Here is a 13,250-nt window from a genome sequence, read left to right as displayed (position 1 = left end):
GAGTTTACATTTTTTCTACCAGAGAGCGCAACAATTGCCAGTGGATGCGCGCGCATTACCCTTTCTACTGCTCGCGGATCCGTGCACCCCCATCCACTCAACGATGCTATAAATAGATGTTCGTGGCAGAAAACACTCATGCCACGGCAATATTTTTGGTAGAGGACTCACCGCCAAGGCGGTGGACCTCTAGGGGGGGGGGAGAGAGAGAGAGAGAGAGAGAGAGAGAGAGAGAGAGAGAGAGAGAGCACATCTCTCACTAATCCATCCTCTATTTTTAAGGGGTCTAGGAAGGGATGACTACCCCTGTACATTCGCCCCCCCCGAAATCAACAAAGCATAAAAATTCTCTGAGGTTAGCGCTGCACTCCTGCCGCCTCAGCATGTGGCTAAATTCCGTCATGATGACGGCTGTGAGGATAGCCTCGCCCAATTATTGAAATTCTGTGCCTCACACTTGTTCAAAGCACGTGATTTGTGGCTAAGTCCCGTCAAGATGACAGCTGTGAGGTTAGCCTAGCTCACTTATTCAAATTCCGCTCCTCACACCTGTCAAAACAAGTGCACGTGGTCTTTTTTGTGAACAATAGCACGTGGCCGTGACGTCATGGGGTCAATGACCTTGCTAGTGGTCAATGACCTCGTGGGAAAAAGCTGATTCAGCTCCCATTGTTTTAGAACCCGTGTTGCTATACTATTTAAATCGTGACTATTTTGAAGTCGATGACAAAACAGTACTGAATACACGATTTCGTGAATAAGTCTGATCAAAATTCCAGCTTGTGACTTCCAATATTAGATCCTCGGCTCCGCGCGGAGTGACTGTCTTTTGTTTTCTTCTCGTGGCTTTCTTGCGGAGGACATGGTCGTGGTGGTCGACAAGGCTGCCAAACTCTCTCCTTAAGAACTAAGGTGAGGAGGGGTAAACCCCCAGGAGAGGAAAGAATGGAAGTTAAAATAATACAAGACCGTTTCCTGCTGTGCGAACACCATTGGTCTGGATAGGTTAGGAAAGGGGTGAGCAAGACCAGTGATATGTGGACAAGCAAAGCCGCGAAGTGGCCTTAAACTTCTAGTTTCCCGTGTTAACACCATTGGTCTGGACTGGTTAGGGTAGGACACCTGGACAAGACCATTGGTCTGGATTGGTTAATGTAGGCGTAGACAAGATCATTGGTCTGGATAGATTAGGGTAGGGCCTGGAGAAGACCAGTATTTGGGGACAGGCAAAGGGGGTCTGGGGAAGTAAGCTAGTGGCTGGTTCGATCTTCGTTCAGTCTTATAGTACTCAAAGGTGCTGAAATAAGTCAGCCGCGTTTCGTTAGATTTCCAGAACTCCCGCAAGACTAAATTCCGGCAACTCCACTTCTCCAGACGCTGGTTTTCGGAGCTGAAGTTAACAGGCTTGATCCTAGCTGGGTCCAGTGGTATTTAAAGGTGTTCAAATACGATAACCTCGTGTCGGTAGATTTTGTAGCACGTTAGAGAACTGCTGCGCAACAGCAAACCGATACCTCGACATTTCCAGCCGCTGGTTTTCAGAACCTAAGTCCGCAGGATCAGTCCTAGCTCAGTCTGGTGGTATTTCGTCTTTTTCTTCTTCTATATGCCCTGCGCAGTTTCCCGGACGTTGGCGATCAATGCGGAGAGTGCTTTTCTACTTTAAGCAACACGATAGAGTCCTTCAGTGCTTTTTATGCCTATCTAGTCTTTAATATGCAGGGTCTTTATTTATGCTTGGCAGGGACTTTATTGCTCGAATTTGACCGGCGATGACAGTCCCCTACCAGCCGCTGGCGCGCGCGGTTTCCGGCACTTCTGCAGTTGCTGAGAGGTGAGCTCCGAGATAGTAGGGTGTTCAATGAAGCTACTGCGTGCTGTATGTCGTATTGTATAGTGTTTTATCGTGATTGTGTATAGTGCTGTAATGTATGTGAAATATTCGTTACGTGAACGTGTATATTTGCACAATACTTACATTAAGTGCAGAAATCGTGCTCTAGGACAGGACAAAAGTTTCGAGCGAAATTTTCAGGGAGACCCATTCCTATCAATCGGACTATAAAACAACTGGCCAAGAGATTCAAACCTACAGGTTTAGAAAACAATAAAAATAGACGTAAAGGTCGTTATCTCCTTACTGAAGCGTTTAGTACGAGGATCATAAGTAAAATTCTGTGGCCCCCTTGTAGCCCAGATTAAACGGCATGTGATTTTTATTTGTGGGGAATGTTAAAAAATATAGTTTATGAGGACAACCCTCACACACTAGATGAACTTAAAGAAAATATAAGAGTTGCAATTGTATCCATCAGTGCTGAAGAACTTGGTAGAGTAACCGAAAACTTCATTAGGAGATGCCGATTATTTTGGCAGCGCATGGGGAACATTTTCAGCATAAACTGTAAAAATGGTGAGTAAAATGCATGATAAAGATTTTTAAGCATAAACTGTAAACATGGTGAGTAAAATGCATTATAATGATGTTGAGCACCGTATTCTGCCGTACATACGCACGCGCGGTAGCCGGCAACTGAACCGTCACTGGCGGCCAAGGTCGAGCGAGAAAGTCCCTCCCAAGCATAAATAAAGACCCTGTACTTAAGGCATGTTGTTCTCCTCCTGCCTACTCCTCGGCGCTCTTCAATTTTACCTTTCAAAATTAGTTGTAAAACAGTGTATTTTTCATCACGCAAAACATGCCCTAGGTGTGCGATTTTTCTGTATTTGATGGTGGTTACCAGTTTTTTTTTTTTTTTTTTTGCAGTTTACTCTCTGTAAACTTGTTCATTAGTGGCATTGTCAATTCACGAGAGACTGAGCAATCTTCTATGAAGCCGAGGTTCTAAGGCTTCCAGTCTTTTGATGGTGGCCTCTTTTAACGTTCAAGCTTCAACACCCTAAAGGAGAGTAGACCAAATATGACATTTCACCATACGCTGCCGAAGTTTTAAATTTAATGCATCATCACACAATAATGTCTTCATCTTCCTGAATGTTGATCTTCCCATTTATATTCGGCTCTTAATGGCTAGGCCTGGGTTCAGATCATCCGTTATCCAGCATCCAAAATATTTAAGTTTATTTACTTGTTGAATTAAGTTTCAGAGTAGCATTAATTCTTTTTCTGCTGAAAACCATCGGTTTTGTTCTTTGATGTTGATGTTTAGACCCATCTCTTCCCAGACCACATTAATTTTATCTAGAAATAGTTTCAAGCTTTCAACACTATTAGCAAGAATGAATGTGTCATCTGCAGGTTATGTAGGCGAAAAGTATCTACGAAATATCACTGTAATATTTGTCTCAAATGGAATATAATAATTACTTTTACACAAATAAAGTAAAAAATCTGCGGTAAATTAAGAAATACCGTCGTTACTAGAGAAATATCTAGAGAAATATGTATACGTACTTACGGCCTGTAGACAGGACTCCCTTATGTTCTATTCCGCTGCGCGTGCTGTCTTTTGTTTCTTTCTTGAGGTCTAGGGCTAGCACCGACGAATGGGTGTGCTATGTCTGCGAATTCTCATTATCTTTGTCCATATGACTAGCGCGGGCAGCAAAATAGCATGATCCCTGAACCAATAAATATATTACTTTTTTGTTGAAAGGAAAATAGCATGATACCTGGACCAATAAATATATAATTTAATGAATGAGTTAGGGCACAAAAAGAATGAGCAGCATGAAGAAAACGACACCTAATTAATTCAAATAGCTTCAGGACCAAAGACATCACACACGAAAGTGTTAGACAAACAAAACACATACGAAAGCGCTGAGACGTAGCAGAAAAAATAGTTGTAAGGTAGCAAAGTATTAATATATGTCCATATTATCCTATGAAAGTAAACTATTTCGTACTATTTCTTAATTTACTGTGCATTTTACAGTTTATTTGAGTAAAATCAATTATTATCTTCCATTTGGGACAAATATTACAGCGATATTTCGTAAATACCTTTCGTCTACATAATCTCATCTGCATATCGCAAATTACTTATTAGTTCTCCATCTACTTTAATTCCCACTTCCAAATCGGCTGATGCTGCCTTAAATATGGCATCTTAATAGATGTTAAACAGTAACGGAGGCAAAACAAAGCCTTGACGTTTTCCTCGTCCGATTTCTATGTAGTCCGTTGTATCGTAGTCAACCTTCACCACAGCCTTCTGATTCCAATACAGGTTTTCAATAATTCTTATATCTTTATCATCAATTCCAGTTTGATATGTTTGGTATATGTTTTACTCTATGAAACGCCTTTTCATAATCTATGAAACAGGCGAAGACATCCTTTTGTTGATCCCAACATTCTTGAAGAAGAGACAAACTGAAAACAGCCTCACGAGTTCCATATCCATTCAGAAATTCAAACTGGATATCATCCAGGTTTTCCTCACATCTCTTCCTTATTCGAGCATGGATAATTTTCAAGAAAGATTTTAACAAATGGCTCATTAGACTAATGAGACGATATTTACCACATATTGAGGCTTTCTTTTGGAAGGGGAATGAAAGTAAAGGTTAGCCAATCTTGAGGTAATTCTCCGGTGTCATAAATGTTATTAAAAACGTACACTATCTTATTAATTTGCTCTTCATTGATAAGTTTCGTAACTTCAGCTGGAATTTCACCTGGGCCTAAAGCTTTCCTATCTTTTCATTGACGTATCGCATGAATTACTTCCGATATCAAGATGCTTGGTCCATTTGAGCATTCCCGATTTTCATTTAATGTTGGTCGATTACCATAGAAGAGTTCTTCTATATTGAACCCTTTGGTCCACTCTGAAGGATACCTACCTTCCTTACCTATCAGCAAAATTTCATGAGACCTGTCTCTTGGGTCGTTTCGGGTTCTTCGTCACTTGCTGAGGTAAAGGTAGGGTTCAGTAATTCTAATCTATCTATTCAAATGAAAGGTCTATTCATAAAATATTTGTATTTTATTTTTGGAGAAAATTACTGAAGAAAGTAATAATTTGAAATCCATATATTCTATCTTGTCCACTTAACACCACAATCATTTTACACTGATCGGCCGACCGCTGGTTTGAGCCTTTGACTTAACAGCCAGATGGGCATCCTTACTAGAAACCATTGTCTCAATTATTAAATAAAGAAAGGAAAGTCTGGAAATCCTTAAATTCGGCTTCCATGTGAGACTACATGTACCATCATAATGATTCTTGGTAGTCCAGCCCTCGTAACACGAACTCTGGACTCTGGGTATAATTAAGGCAGTCCAATCGGTGTGTGCCACACAGTGGTTATACGGCATGGACCCTTAATTGAATCGATGTGACCTGCGACTACTGTATGTCATGGGCCGACCTCTAAACTTCTAATTTACTTAAAAGTCATTGTGGATGATGACCGCAAGGAAAATAATGCTACAGTGGCATATGGCCCTAATCTAAGTCAGTGAGGTTGATGACCCCATGACCATTCAAGTTCCTAAGCTGAAGGCTAAACACAGTTAAATTACATCGGTTGATGACCAAAGTTTCCATTTTACTAACCCCAGCACATTTACTGCTCAATCAATTAATGTCAAATAAGGCAACAACAACAACAACGCTCACAATACTTTGTGGCAGTAAAATCCATTACCTTCGGATATGTCCCCTTAATCGTTACGTTAACATTTAAATATTCCCAGAAAATAAACTAAGATTTCCAGAATGCATCTCCAAGTTATTCGCTTGCTTTAAAGTTATTTCACAAATACGGTTCCACTGAATTTAACAATTAAATGAATTAAAAAAACGATTTAACAACATCTTAATGAACAACAAATTCTATCTCCACGGACGAATGGTTTCTTTCACAAGTCCCTACTCAAATCCTGACGCAGTTATATTCAGTTCATGTTTAATGTTTATCATCTATTGTTATTGTGAAGCTGGAAAAAAATTACGTCATTTATTTCCAGTATTATATCTTGTTTCATGACATCATCCTTTAATCTAATCTAATCCTAACCATTATTAATAATTGGATAACCCTAATAATAAGTACAAACCAAAAGTAACTCGCCGTATAATGTAAGCCGATTACGATGTCATATATTGTCATAACATTTCATACAGTTTTTGTGCATCCCTCACAAACAAAACAATCATCACTACCACCACTCTATATTTTGTACAACCCTGAAATTGGCTAAACTCGCTCATTATACTCTAACTTTAGTGTTTCAAATATACATTACGATCTCAATTAAACAAATTCACAGTATCTAATAACCTACATGTTATTTCCGGATGATATTTTTCAACTAGTTCCCGCAGTTAATGACCTCCGTTGCCAAGAATGCAGTCTCAGTTTTAACACGTAGCAAGCGCACAACCCCGTTATCTTCGAGCGGCGAACTCCGATCAGCTGGGAGCATTGAGCAAAAATGACCCTCACCCTGTCTGTCAGTTTTAATATGAAACACATGTCTATCGCCACGCTTGACTGGCTTCTAAGAATGAACCCCTTTGACTTCGCAAAATAGAACAAAATACGATATTCTGACCAAACAATTATGCACATATATTTACTTTTAAATGTCCTACAATAATTGTACACGTCGCAAATTAATACCGGCGCGGATTCTCGCACACTACTTTCCATCCCAAACCTTATCAAATCTTCCTCAGGCTCACACAAAAGTCCCGGGTTCACTACAGGCTTCCAATCACCTGATTTACAAATCCTATCTCAACTCATACGGCAAATCTAACTCTTGCCTCAACTCGACGACTCTCACTGACAAAAGAACTGGAATAAAAATCCTTACTAGAATCCACGACGCCTAATAACGCACCATAATTTAATAATGAACAACTTCGCATAAAATGATCTCGCATTTTAAAGCTGGATTTTCACAAAAAACGACTGACAATTTTTTCTGTTATTTATTGTCACTGTAGACACGGTTTAAACGGACATAGAATACGTTACACTTCGTGACAAAATTCACCGATCTGCATCACTCAACACTATATACAGCGCTTCCGTCCGATTGAAAATGGGTAACCACTGATCCCTTTTGCACCAATTCCATCAAAATTCCAACAGAAAATTTTATGTCGAATAAACATCTTAATTTGACATCACAAAATATAGGCAATAAATTCACGGAAATGACGATCTTCTTTGGATGTGATATCACTTCGAAACCCTCATTAATAACTTTTTACAACGTTACACGGCGTTCGCAATACTTTAAAAATTTATCCAAGCAGGAAAAAAATGACCTTTTCGTCATATTCTGACATTCACAAAGAAACATATGGGTGTCCAACTGCGTCATAAATACCCACTTTAAATACATATAAGTTTGACATCATAAAACAAGATATAGTAGGCGGTAAGATGGCATGTCGCCTACCTTCGGTTACGTCAGTTTCCATTTTTGGGCTCACCTGCGACCCTCTGTCATTTATTTAGCCATTTTTACATTTCTGGCTGTACATAGCATTTTTCCTGTTTCTTGGAAATAAAACATAAAAAAAATGCCCTTTACTTGTCGTTTTTGTTGATCGCACTCGACTGATTGTATTTATTACCCGCACACGAATTACTTCCTTTATCACACAAAAATTTATAAAAACTTCTTCGGTATCTTGACTGTCCTTTTTATACAATTACTTCTACTCAAAAAACTATCTCCACATGGAGTCAAGACCCCAGCCACATCGGCTAAAATCTGTTGGTTGGACTTAGTCTACTTCTTGTCGATCGATTTACAGAACAGTTCAACCCTTTGTCATCAGCCTCAACGATCCAAATGCAGGGGTTTCAACATGGCGTCCCTTCTTATTTATAGACAGAGCCCCCTCTCTCCAGGCATTTTCCCTTTGCCGCCAAGAAAATTTGCGTAACTTTTTCTACTTAAATGAACTGTATTTAAAAGAGTTTTTGATGTAACCACATACTTGGTACATTGCTAGCGGTAGTGTTCCTGAACCTTTAAAATTTATTCTTATTAAACTAACTGGTTAAATGAGCTCTTTTGATAGGCACTATTTTTTGTCGACTTAGCGTGGGTAAACTATACACGCGCGTCCAACTGAAATAATCCCCAGAAATGACTTAGCAGTCTCAAATCCGTCTTACTGAAGACCAAGTGTCTTATAGATAAATACAGGACCCTCATTATACTGCGTTCACCACTAATTCTTTCATTTAAATATATTTATTCAACATAAACTTTCTTCTGTACCCTTTCACATTCGACACGTGCGGATGACGTCACGTATCATCGTGTGGGAATGAAGGTATCCACTTCCTTTCCACGTGTCACTTCCGTGATATCAAGAAATGTTCAAGCTCCTCATCACAATTGACATGGGGCCTCATGTAGTAACTTTCATACTTAAAATTCTTAGGGCACAAAGGTCATGGGTTGAATATATTCTTCCCATATCTTAATTTTGTCAAGATGATTTATAATAGGTTTCTTTGAATTATCTTCTAGAAGAAGAGGCATGTTTCTTCTGAAAATTTCAGTTACCTCTTTTACAATTTTGTGCATACTTAAGGTATCGTGTTTTTCTTCCAAATTCTCAATGTTTCTGCATTTTTCAATCATCCAATTTTGTTTTTATTTTCTAATTTCTCTTCTAATTTGACCATGTATCTGACAGTATTGAGCCTTATTGTTCTTCGCTTTTCTACGTTTTTCCATTAAGTCCAAAATATTATCCGTCATCCACTACTTCTTCTTTGTTCTTTTATGAGAGTGAAGGTATTTCTTCTTTACTTTCTGTATAGTTTCTTTTACTTCCTCCTACTGGTTTTCCACCTGCTGACTATTCAATGATATTTGACTTAGCTCTTCATTGGTTACTTTACCAACTTATTGTTTTATTTCACTGTTTACCAATTTTCTTTGGTCAATTCGGTTGGAATGGTTTGTTTTCTGTAAAACTTTTAATGAAGTTTCTGAACCTCTTATTTATGAGGATGGAATCAATTTGGTTCCTTATAGAAACATCATGTTTACTGTCACCAGGTGAAACCCAAGTGTATAATCGACGATCAGGAAGTTGATACCATGTGTTTGTAATAATTTTCTTCAAATTTTTTTATAACCTATCCCTACGTTCATTGGATTCTCCGAGTCCCCAATTTTCTACCAAATTTCCTCGTCGGCCCTTGCCGATCTTAGCATTGAAATCTCCCATTATTATGATTATGCTATCATTATTTGTTGATTTTTGAATGTTTTGCATGCTTTCATAGTATCCTTCTACCTCAGTGTCATACATTTTATCTGCTGTTGGAGCATATACTTGTATTAAATTGATCTTGAAGGGTTGACCATGTAGTTGTAAAAGCGTGAGTCTGTCTGATATTGGGACAAACTTGGTGACATATTTCACGAATTCCGATTTTTACAAATATTGCTACACCATTTCTGTGACTTTTGTCATTTTCAGGACTGCCAGAATAGTATAGAATTCCATCTTCTCTTTGACGGATAGCTTTACCTGGCCACCTTAGTCCATTTATCCCAAGGATACAAATTTTTAACCTCGTCATTTCTTTAACCATATTATCAAGTTTGCCAGCCGTGAACAAACTTCTTACATTCCATGTTGGTAATCTTGTGTTGGACTTCATTACTTTGAGCCGCGAGTTACTTCGCACCCGCTGCCCACTAAAGGGCTACCTGCCACTAGGGGCCATTATTTCATTAACTCTCTTCATAATGATATCCTGGGGAAAAATATACCAGAGTGGTTTTCCGTTGCCTTCTCTGGTTACTATGCAGCCTCCCCTAAGCCGGGGTGCAGACGCTGTTGGTAGGTGTCCCTAACATGGGATACAGCCGCTACCGAATGGGATACAGTGGCATTTCCTCCACTTAAGGACCGTACCCACCTCATCCTCCCTAAGATCTTGGCCCCTTTAGGGTGGTTATTCCCCGCCACCCAACACTCAGCGTTGAGACGCTGGCTGTACGGTCTACTCCATTACCGTAGCAGAATAACCTGGCCAGACAGTTCTGGTGGTGTTTGAAGGTGCTCAAATACATCAGCGTCGTGTCGGTAGGTTTACCAGCACATAAAATAACTCCTGCATGACAAAATGTAGACAACTCGATGGTTTAAGCTTATGAAAGTAATGTCCCTTGGAAGTCCACGTTTTCAATACATTGTTTTTATTTATTAGAAATCAAAAACGAAATTACATGTTAACATTGGGATATGTTCCGCCTATAATGTAGGCTTCATCAGCCAAGGTTATAACTATATATATTATATTATATTTCGTGTGGCTATTTCTAGCCGAGTGCAGCCCTTGTAAGGCAGACCCTCCGATGAAGGTGGGCGGCATCTGCCATGTGTAGGTAACTGCGTGTTATTGTGGTGGAGGATAGTGTTATGTGTGGTGTGTGAGTTGCAGGGATGTTGGGGACAGCACAAACACCCAGCCCCCGGGCCATTGGAATTAACCAATGAAGGTTAAAATCCCCGACCAGGCCGGGAATCGAACCCGGGACCCTCTGAACCGAAGGCCAGTACGCTGGCCATTCAGCCAACGAGTCGGACAAGGTTATAACTGAGTAAGTGGAAATGACTTAAGGCTAAGCTTAAAGACATTACATGCAAAGGCTTATAAAATTTACAAATAAGATAATCACACTTATTAAATAAAATTAAATAAATAAATGAATAAATAGAAGAATGAATTTGCAACTCGATGCCTCCAGTCTTCCTTTAACAGCAACACCTAGCACATCTGTCAAAGCTGACATTTTTTTGGATCCTGCCTCTGATTTTTTGTATCGTGCCACAAGTAAGTAAGCTCAATGGACGAATAATTAGTCATCCCTGGAGAAATCATTACAAGCATAATTTAAGGGAATTTTCCAATAACAAAAAATATGTGTTTCTATAAAGTAGATTCCTAATGCCAATGTTTAAGTCTGTAAACTGTTAAGTTTTCGAGATATAGATGCACTCATTTAAACAGTTCATCCCCCTTTATATCCCCTTAGCGATGGAATATTCACCAACCCTTCCTTAGTGAGCACCTACATTTCATTTCTTTATGTCGCGTAGGTTTGGCTGGGCATTGATTACAGCCAGTTGGAGTTAGTTTTATATATACAGAGATAAATGATATGAGTAAAGAACTGGAATCAGATGTAAGGCTTTTTGCGGATGATGTTATTCTGTATAGAATAATAAAAAGTTACAACATTGTGAGCAAGTGCAAAAAGACCTCGACAATGTTGTGAGATGGACAGCAGGCAATGTTATGATGATAAGCGAGTGTTGCGAACGACGAAACAACATATCGGCCGCACATAACAAAGTTCAGTTCCATAGGCGCACAAATACAATTTTGAAACAAATCAAATGGAGGACCAGACTGCCCCAAACGAGCAGACACAAACACATCACTCACAAGGTGATTCAAACATTTATTACACATGAATAAAACACTGCATATTTACACATTATGTACAACAAATTCGGAGGTACACCAAAACACGTGTACTGCTGCCGGTCGCCATGTTCAGTGTCTGTGTATAAAACAAAAACGCAGCAGCACATTGCCAACTGTACAAAATGAAATGCGGCAGACGAGTACCAACACAAAAGCCGCAACAGCAAGCTTAAAAGTCAAGTTGTGACTAACGGTGGTAGGAAATTCTTGGAGCAGAACTTGGTCCGCCAAGAAGCTGTAATAAATGGAAGAATGTACTGACGTGTCAGTAGTGAGAGGAAGTCCACTTCAACGACAGACAGGACAGTGAGCGATAACAGAGCAGAAATGACTGAGATAGTTGGAAGTCGACGAAGTAATGACATGCTGGAACGATGACTTCGGGACAGAAGTCAAGACCAGCTGTAGGCGCAGATGAGGAAGGGGTTTCCAGGTCGTACGATGTCACGACAAGGAGAGAAGAATATAAATTCAAGGTACCATTCAATTTTAAAGAGATCTGGGGTAAAAAGGGGATGAGGAGTACAAGTAAAGCCAGTGAACAGAGGACGAAATAATTGGCTCCCCAAGCAGAAACATTATACAAATGAAAGACACGAGTCACTAGTAGTCGAGCTGTAAGTATTGTGGATATACCGACGAGTAAATAACTAGTTTGGCACATGAGTTTTGTAAATAATAGCGAACATATTGAATAATATGGGAAATGATCAGGTGAGGGAATTAATGTGTGAAAATGAGATTGCGGGAATGATTGAAAGATCGTTCCCAGTGGGACGTGAACTAGAGATACCAGGTTATAACATTTAGAGTAAAAGGAAACACAGGATCGTACGTAAAGGTCGTTGTCCGGGAGTGAAGTCTATGTTTGTAAAGGTTGCTAGTTGCTTTACGTCGCACCGACACAGATAGGTCTTATGGCGACGGTGGGACAAGAAAGGTCTAGGAAGGGGACGGAAGCGGCCGTGGCTTTAATTAAGGTACAGTCCCAGCATTTGCCTGGTGTGAAAATGGGAAACCACGGAAAACCAGGGTGCCGACAGTGGGGTTCGAACCCACTATCTCCCGGATGCGAGCTCACAGCTGCGCGCTCCTAACCGCACGGTCAACTCGCCCGGTTGTTTGTAAAGGAAGCACTATGCACACAGGAAGAACGAGTGGAATCAGACTTCGTTGAAGTAGTGTGGGCGAAGACACTGAAAAGAAGAGAGACATAAATTTAACAGAGGATAGTGTTTAAATTACCCAGAGGGATCACTCTTTGCAAAGATGAATTTAGTGAACATGATACAGTCTACTTCAGCACATTTCCATAAAATATTTAAACCATAAACGGCATTCGGAATCTTTGTTCCATTCTTAGTGCTTACCTTAAAATGATTTATAAACGTAAAATTCACATGATTGTGTCATCTAAAATTTAAAAAAATTATGATTTCGCTGTAAAGAACAAACGAAAAACACAGAATACCAGTGAAAAAGTGAACATATTATGCGCTACCAAACAATGCTGTGATGAAGACATACCGGATAAGTCGAGATTGACAGAACATTCTGACTCGACTATTACTTGCTTCCACTGCGTGTGCGGTTAGTTGAAGCTTGCCCTATGTCATCCAAAGTTGTGTAAAGAATTTTGTCTGCAATGGTTTCTTAGGATATAAAAAAAAAATCTGATTCCGTTTTCTGTGCTAAAACGATTTCAATATTATCGTGAATGTTTAGCCCAAACCGTAATTAGCTTGATAAATTAATTCCATATCTTCTTCTATTTCCTGGAAGCTATG

General features: G+C 39.6%; 1 protein-coding gene across 1 annotated transcript in view; it reads left to right on the top strand.

Moving 5' to 3' along the window:
- The first annotated feature begins 10,694 nt into the window (after nt 1–10,694).
- LOC136858405 (lymphocyte antigen 75) overlaps nt 10,695–13,250 on the top strand; it is a 63,254-nt gene continuing 60,698 nt past the window's right edge. The window contains exon 1 of the mRNA XM_068225557.1: nt 10,695–10,806. Coding sequence (XP_068081658.1) covers nt 10,695–10,806 — 112 coding nt within the window. The remainder of the gene's footprint in view (nt 10,807–13,250) is intronic.

The sequence above is a fragment of the Anabrus simplex genome, chromosome 1, assembly GCF_040414725.1.
Source record: "Anabrus simplex isolate iqAnaSimp1 chromosome 1, ASM4041472v1, whole genome shotgun sequence".
NCBI lineage: Eukaryota > Metazoa > Arthropoda > Insecta > Orthoptera > Tettigoniidae > Anabrus > Anabrus simplex.
Note: the sequence above shows the minus strand (reverse complement) of the source record. Positions and strands in the feature narration are given on the sequence as shown.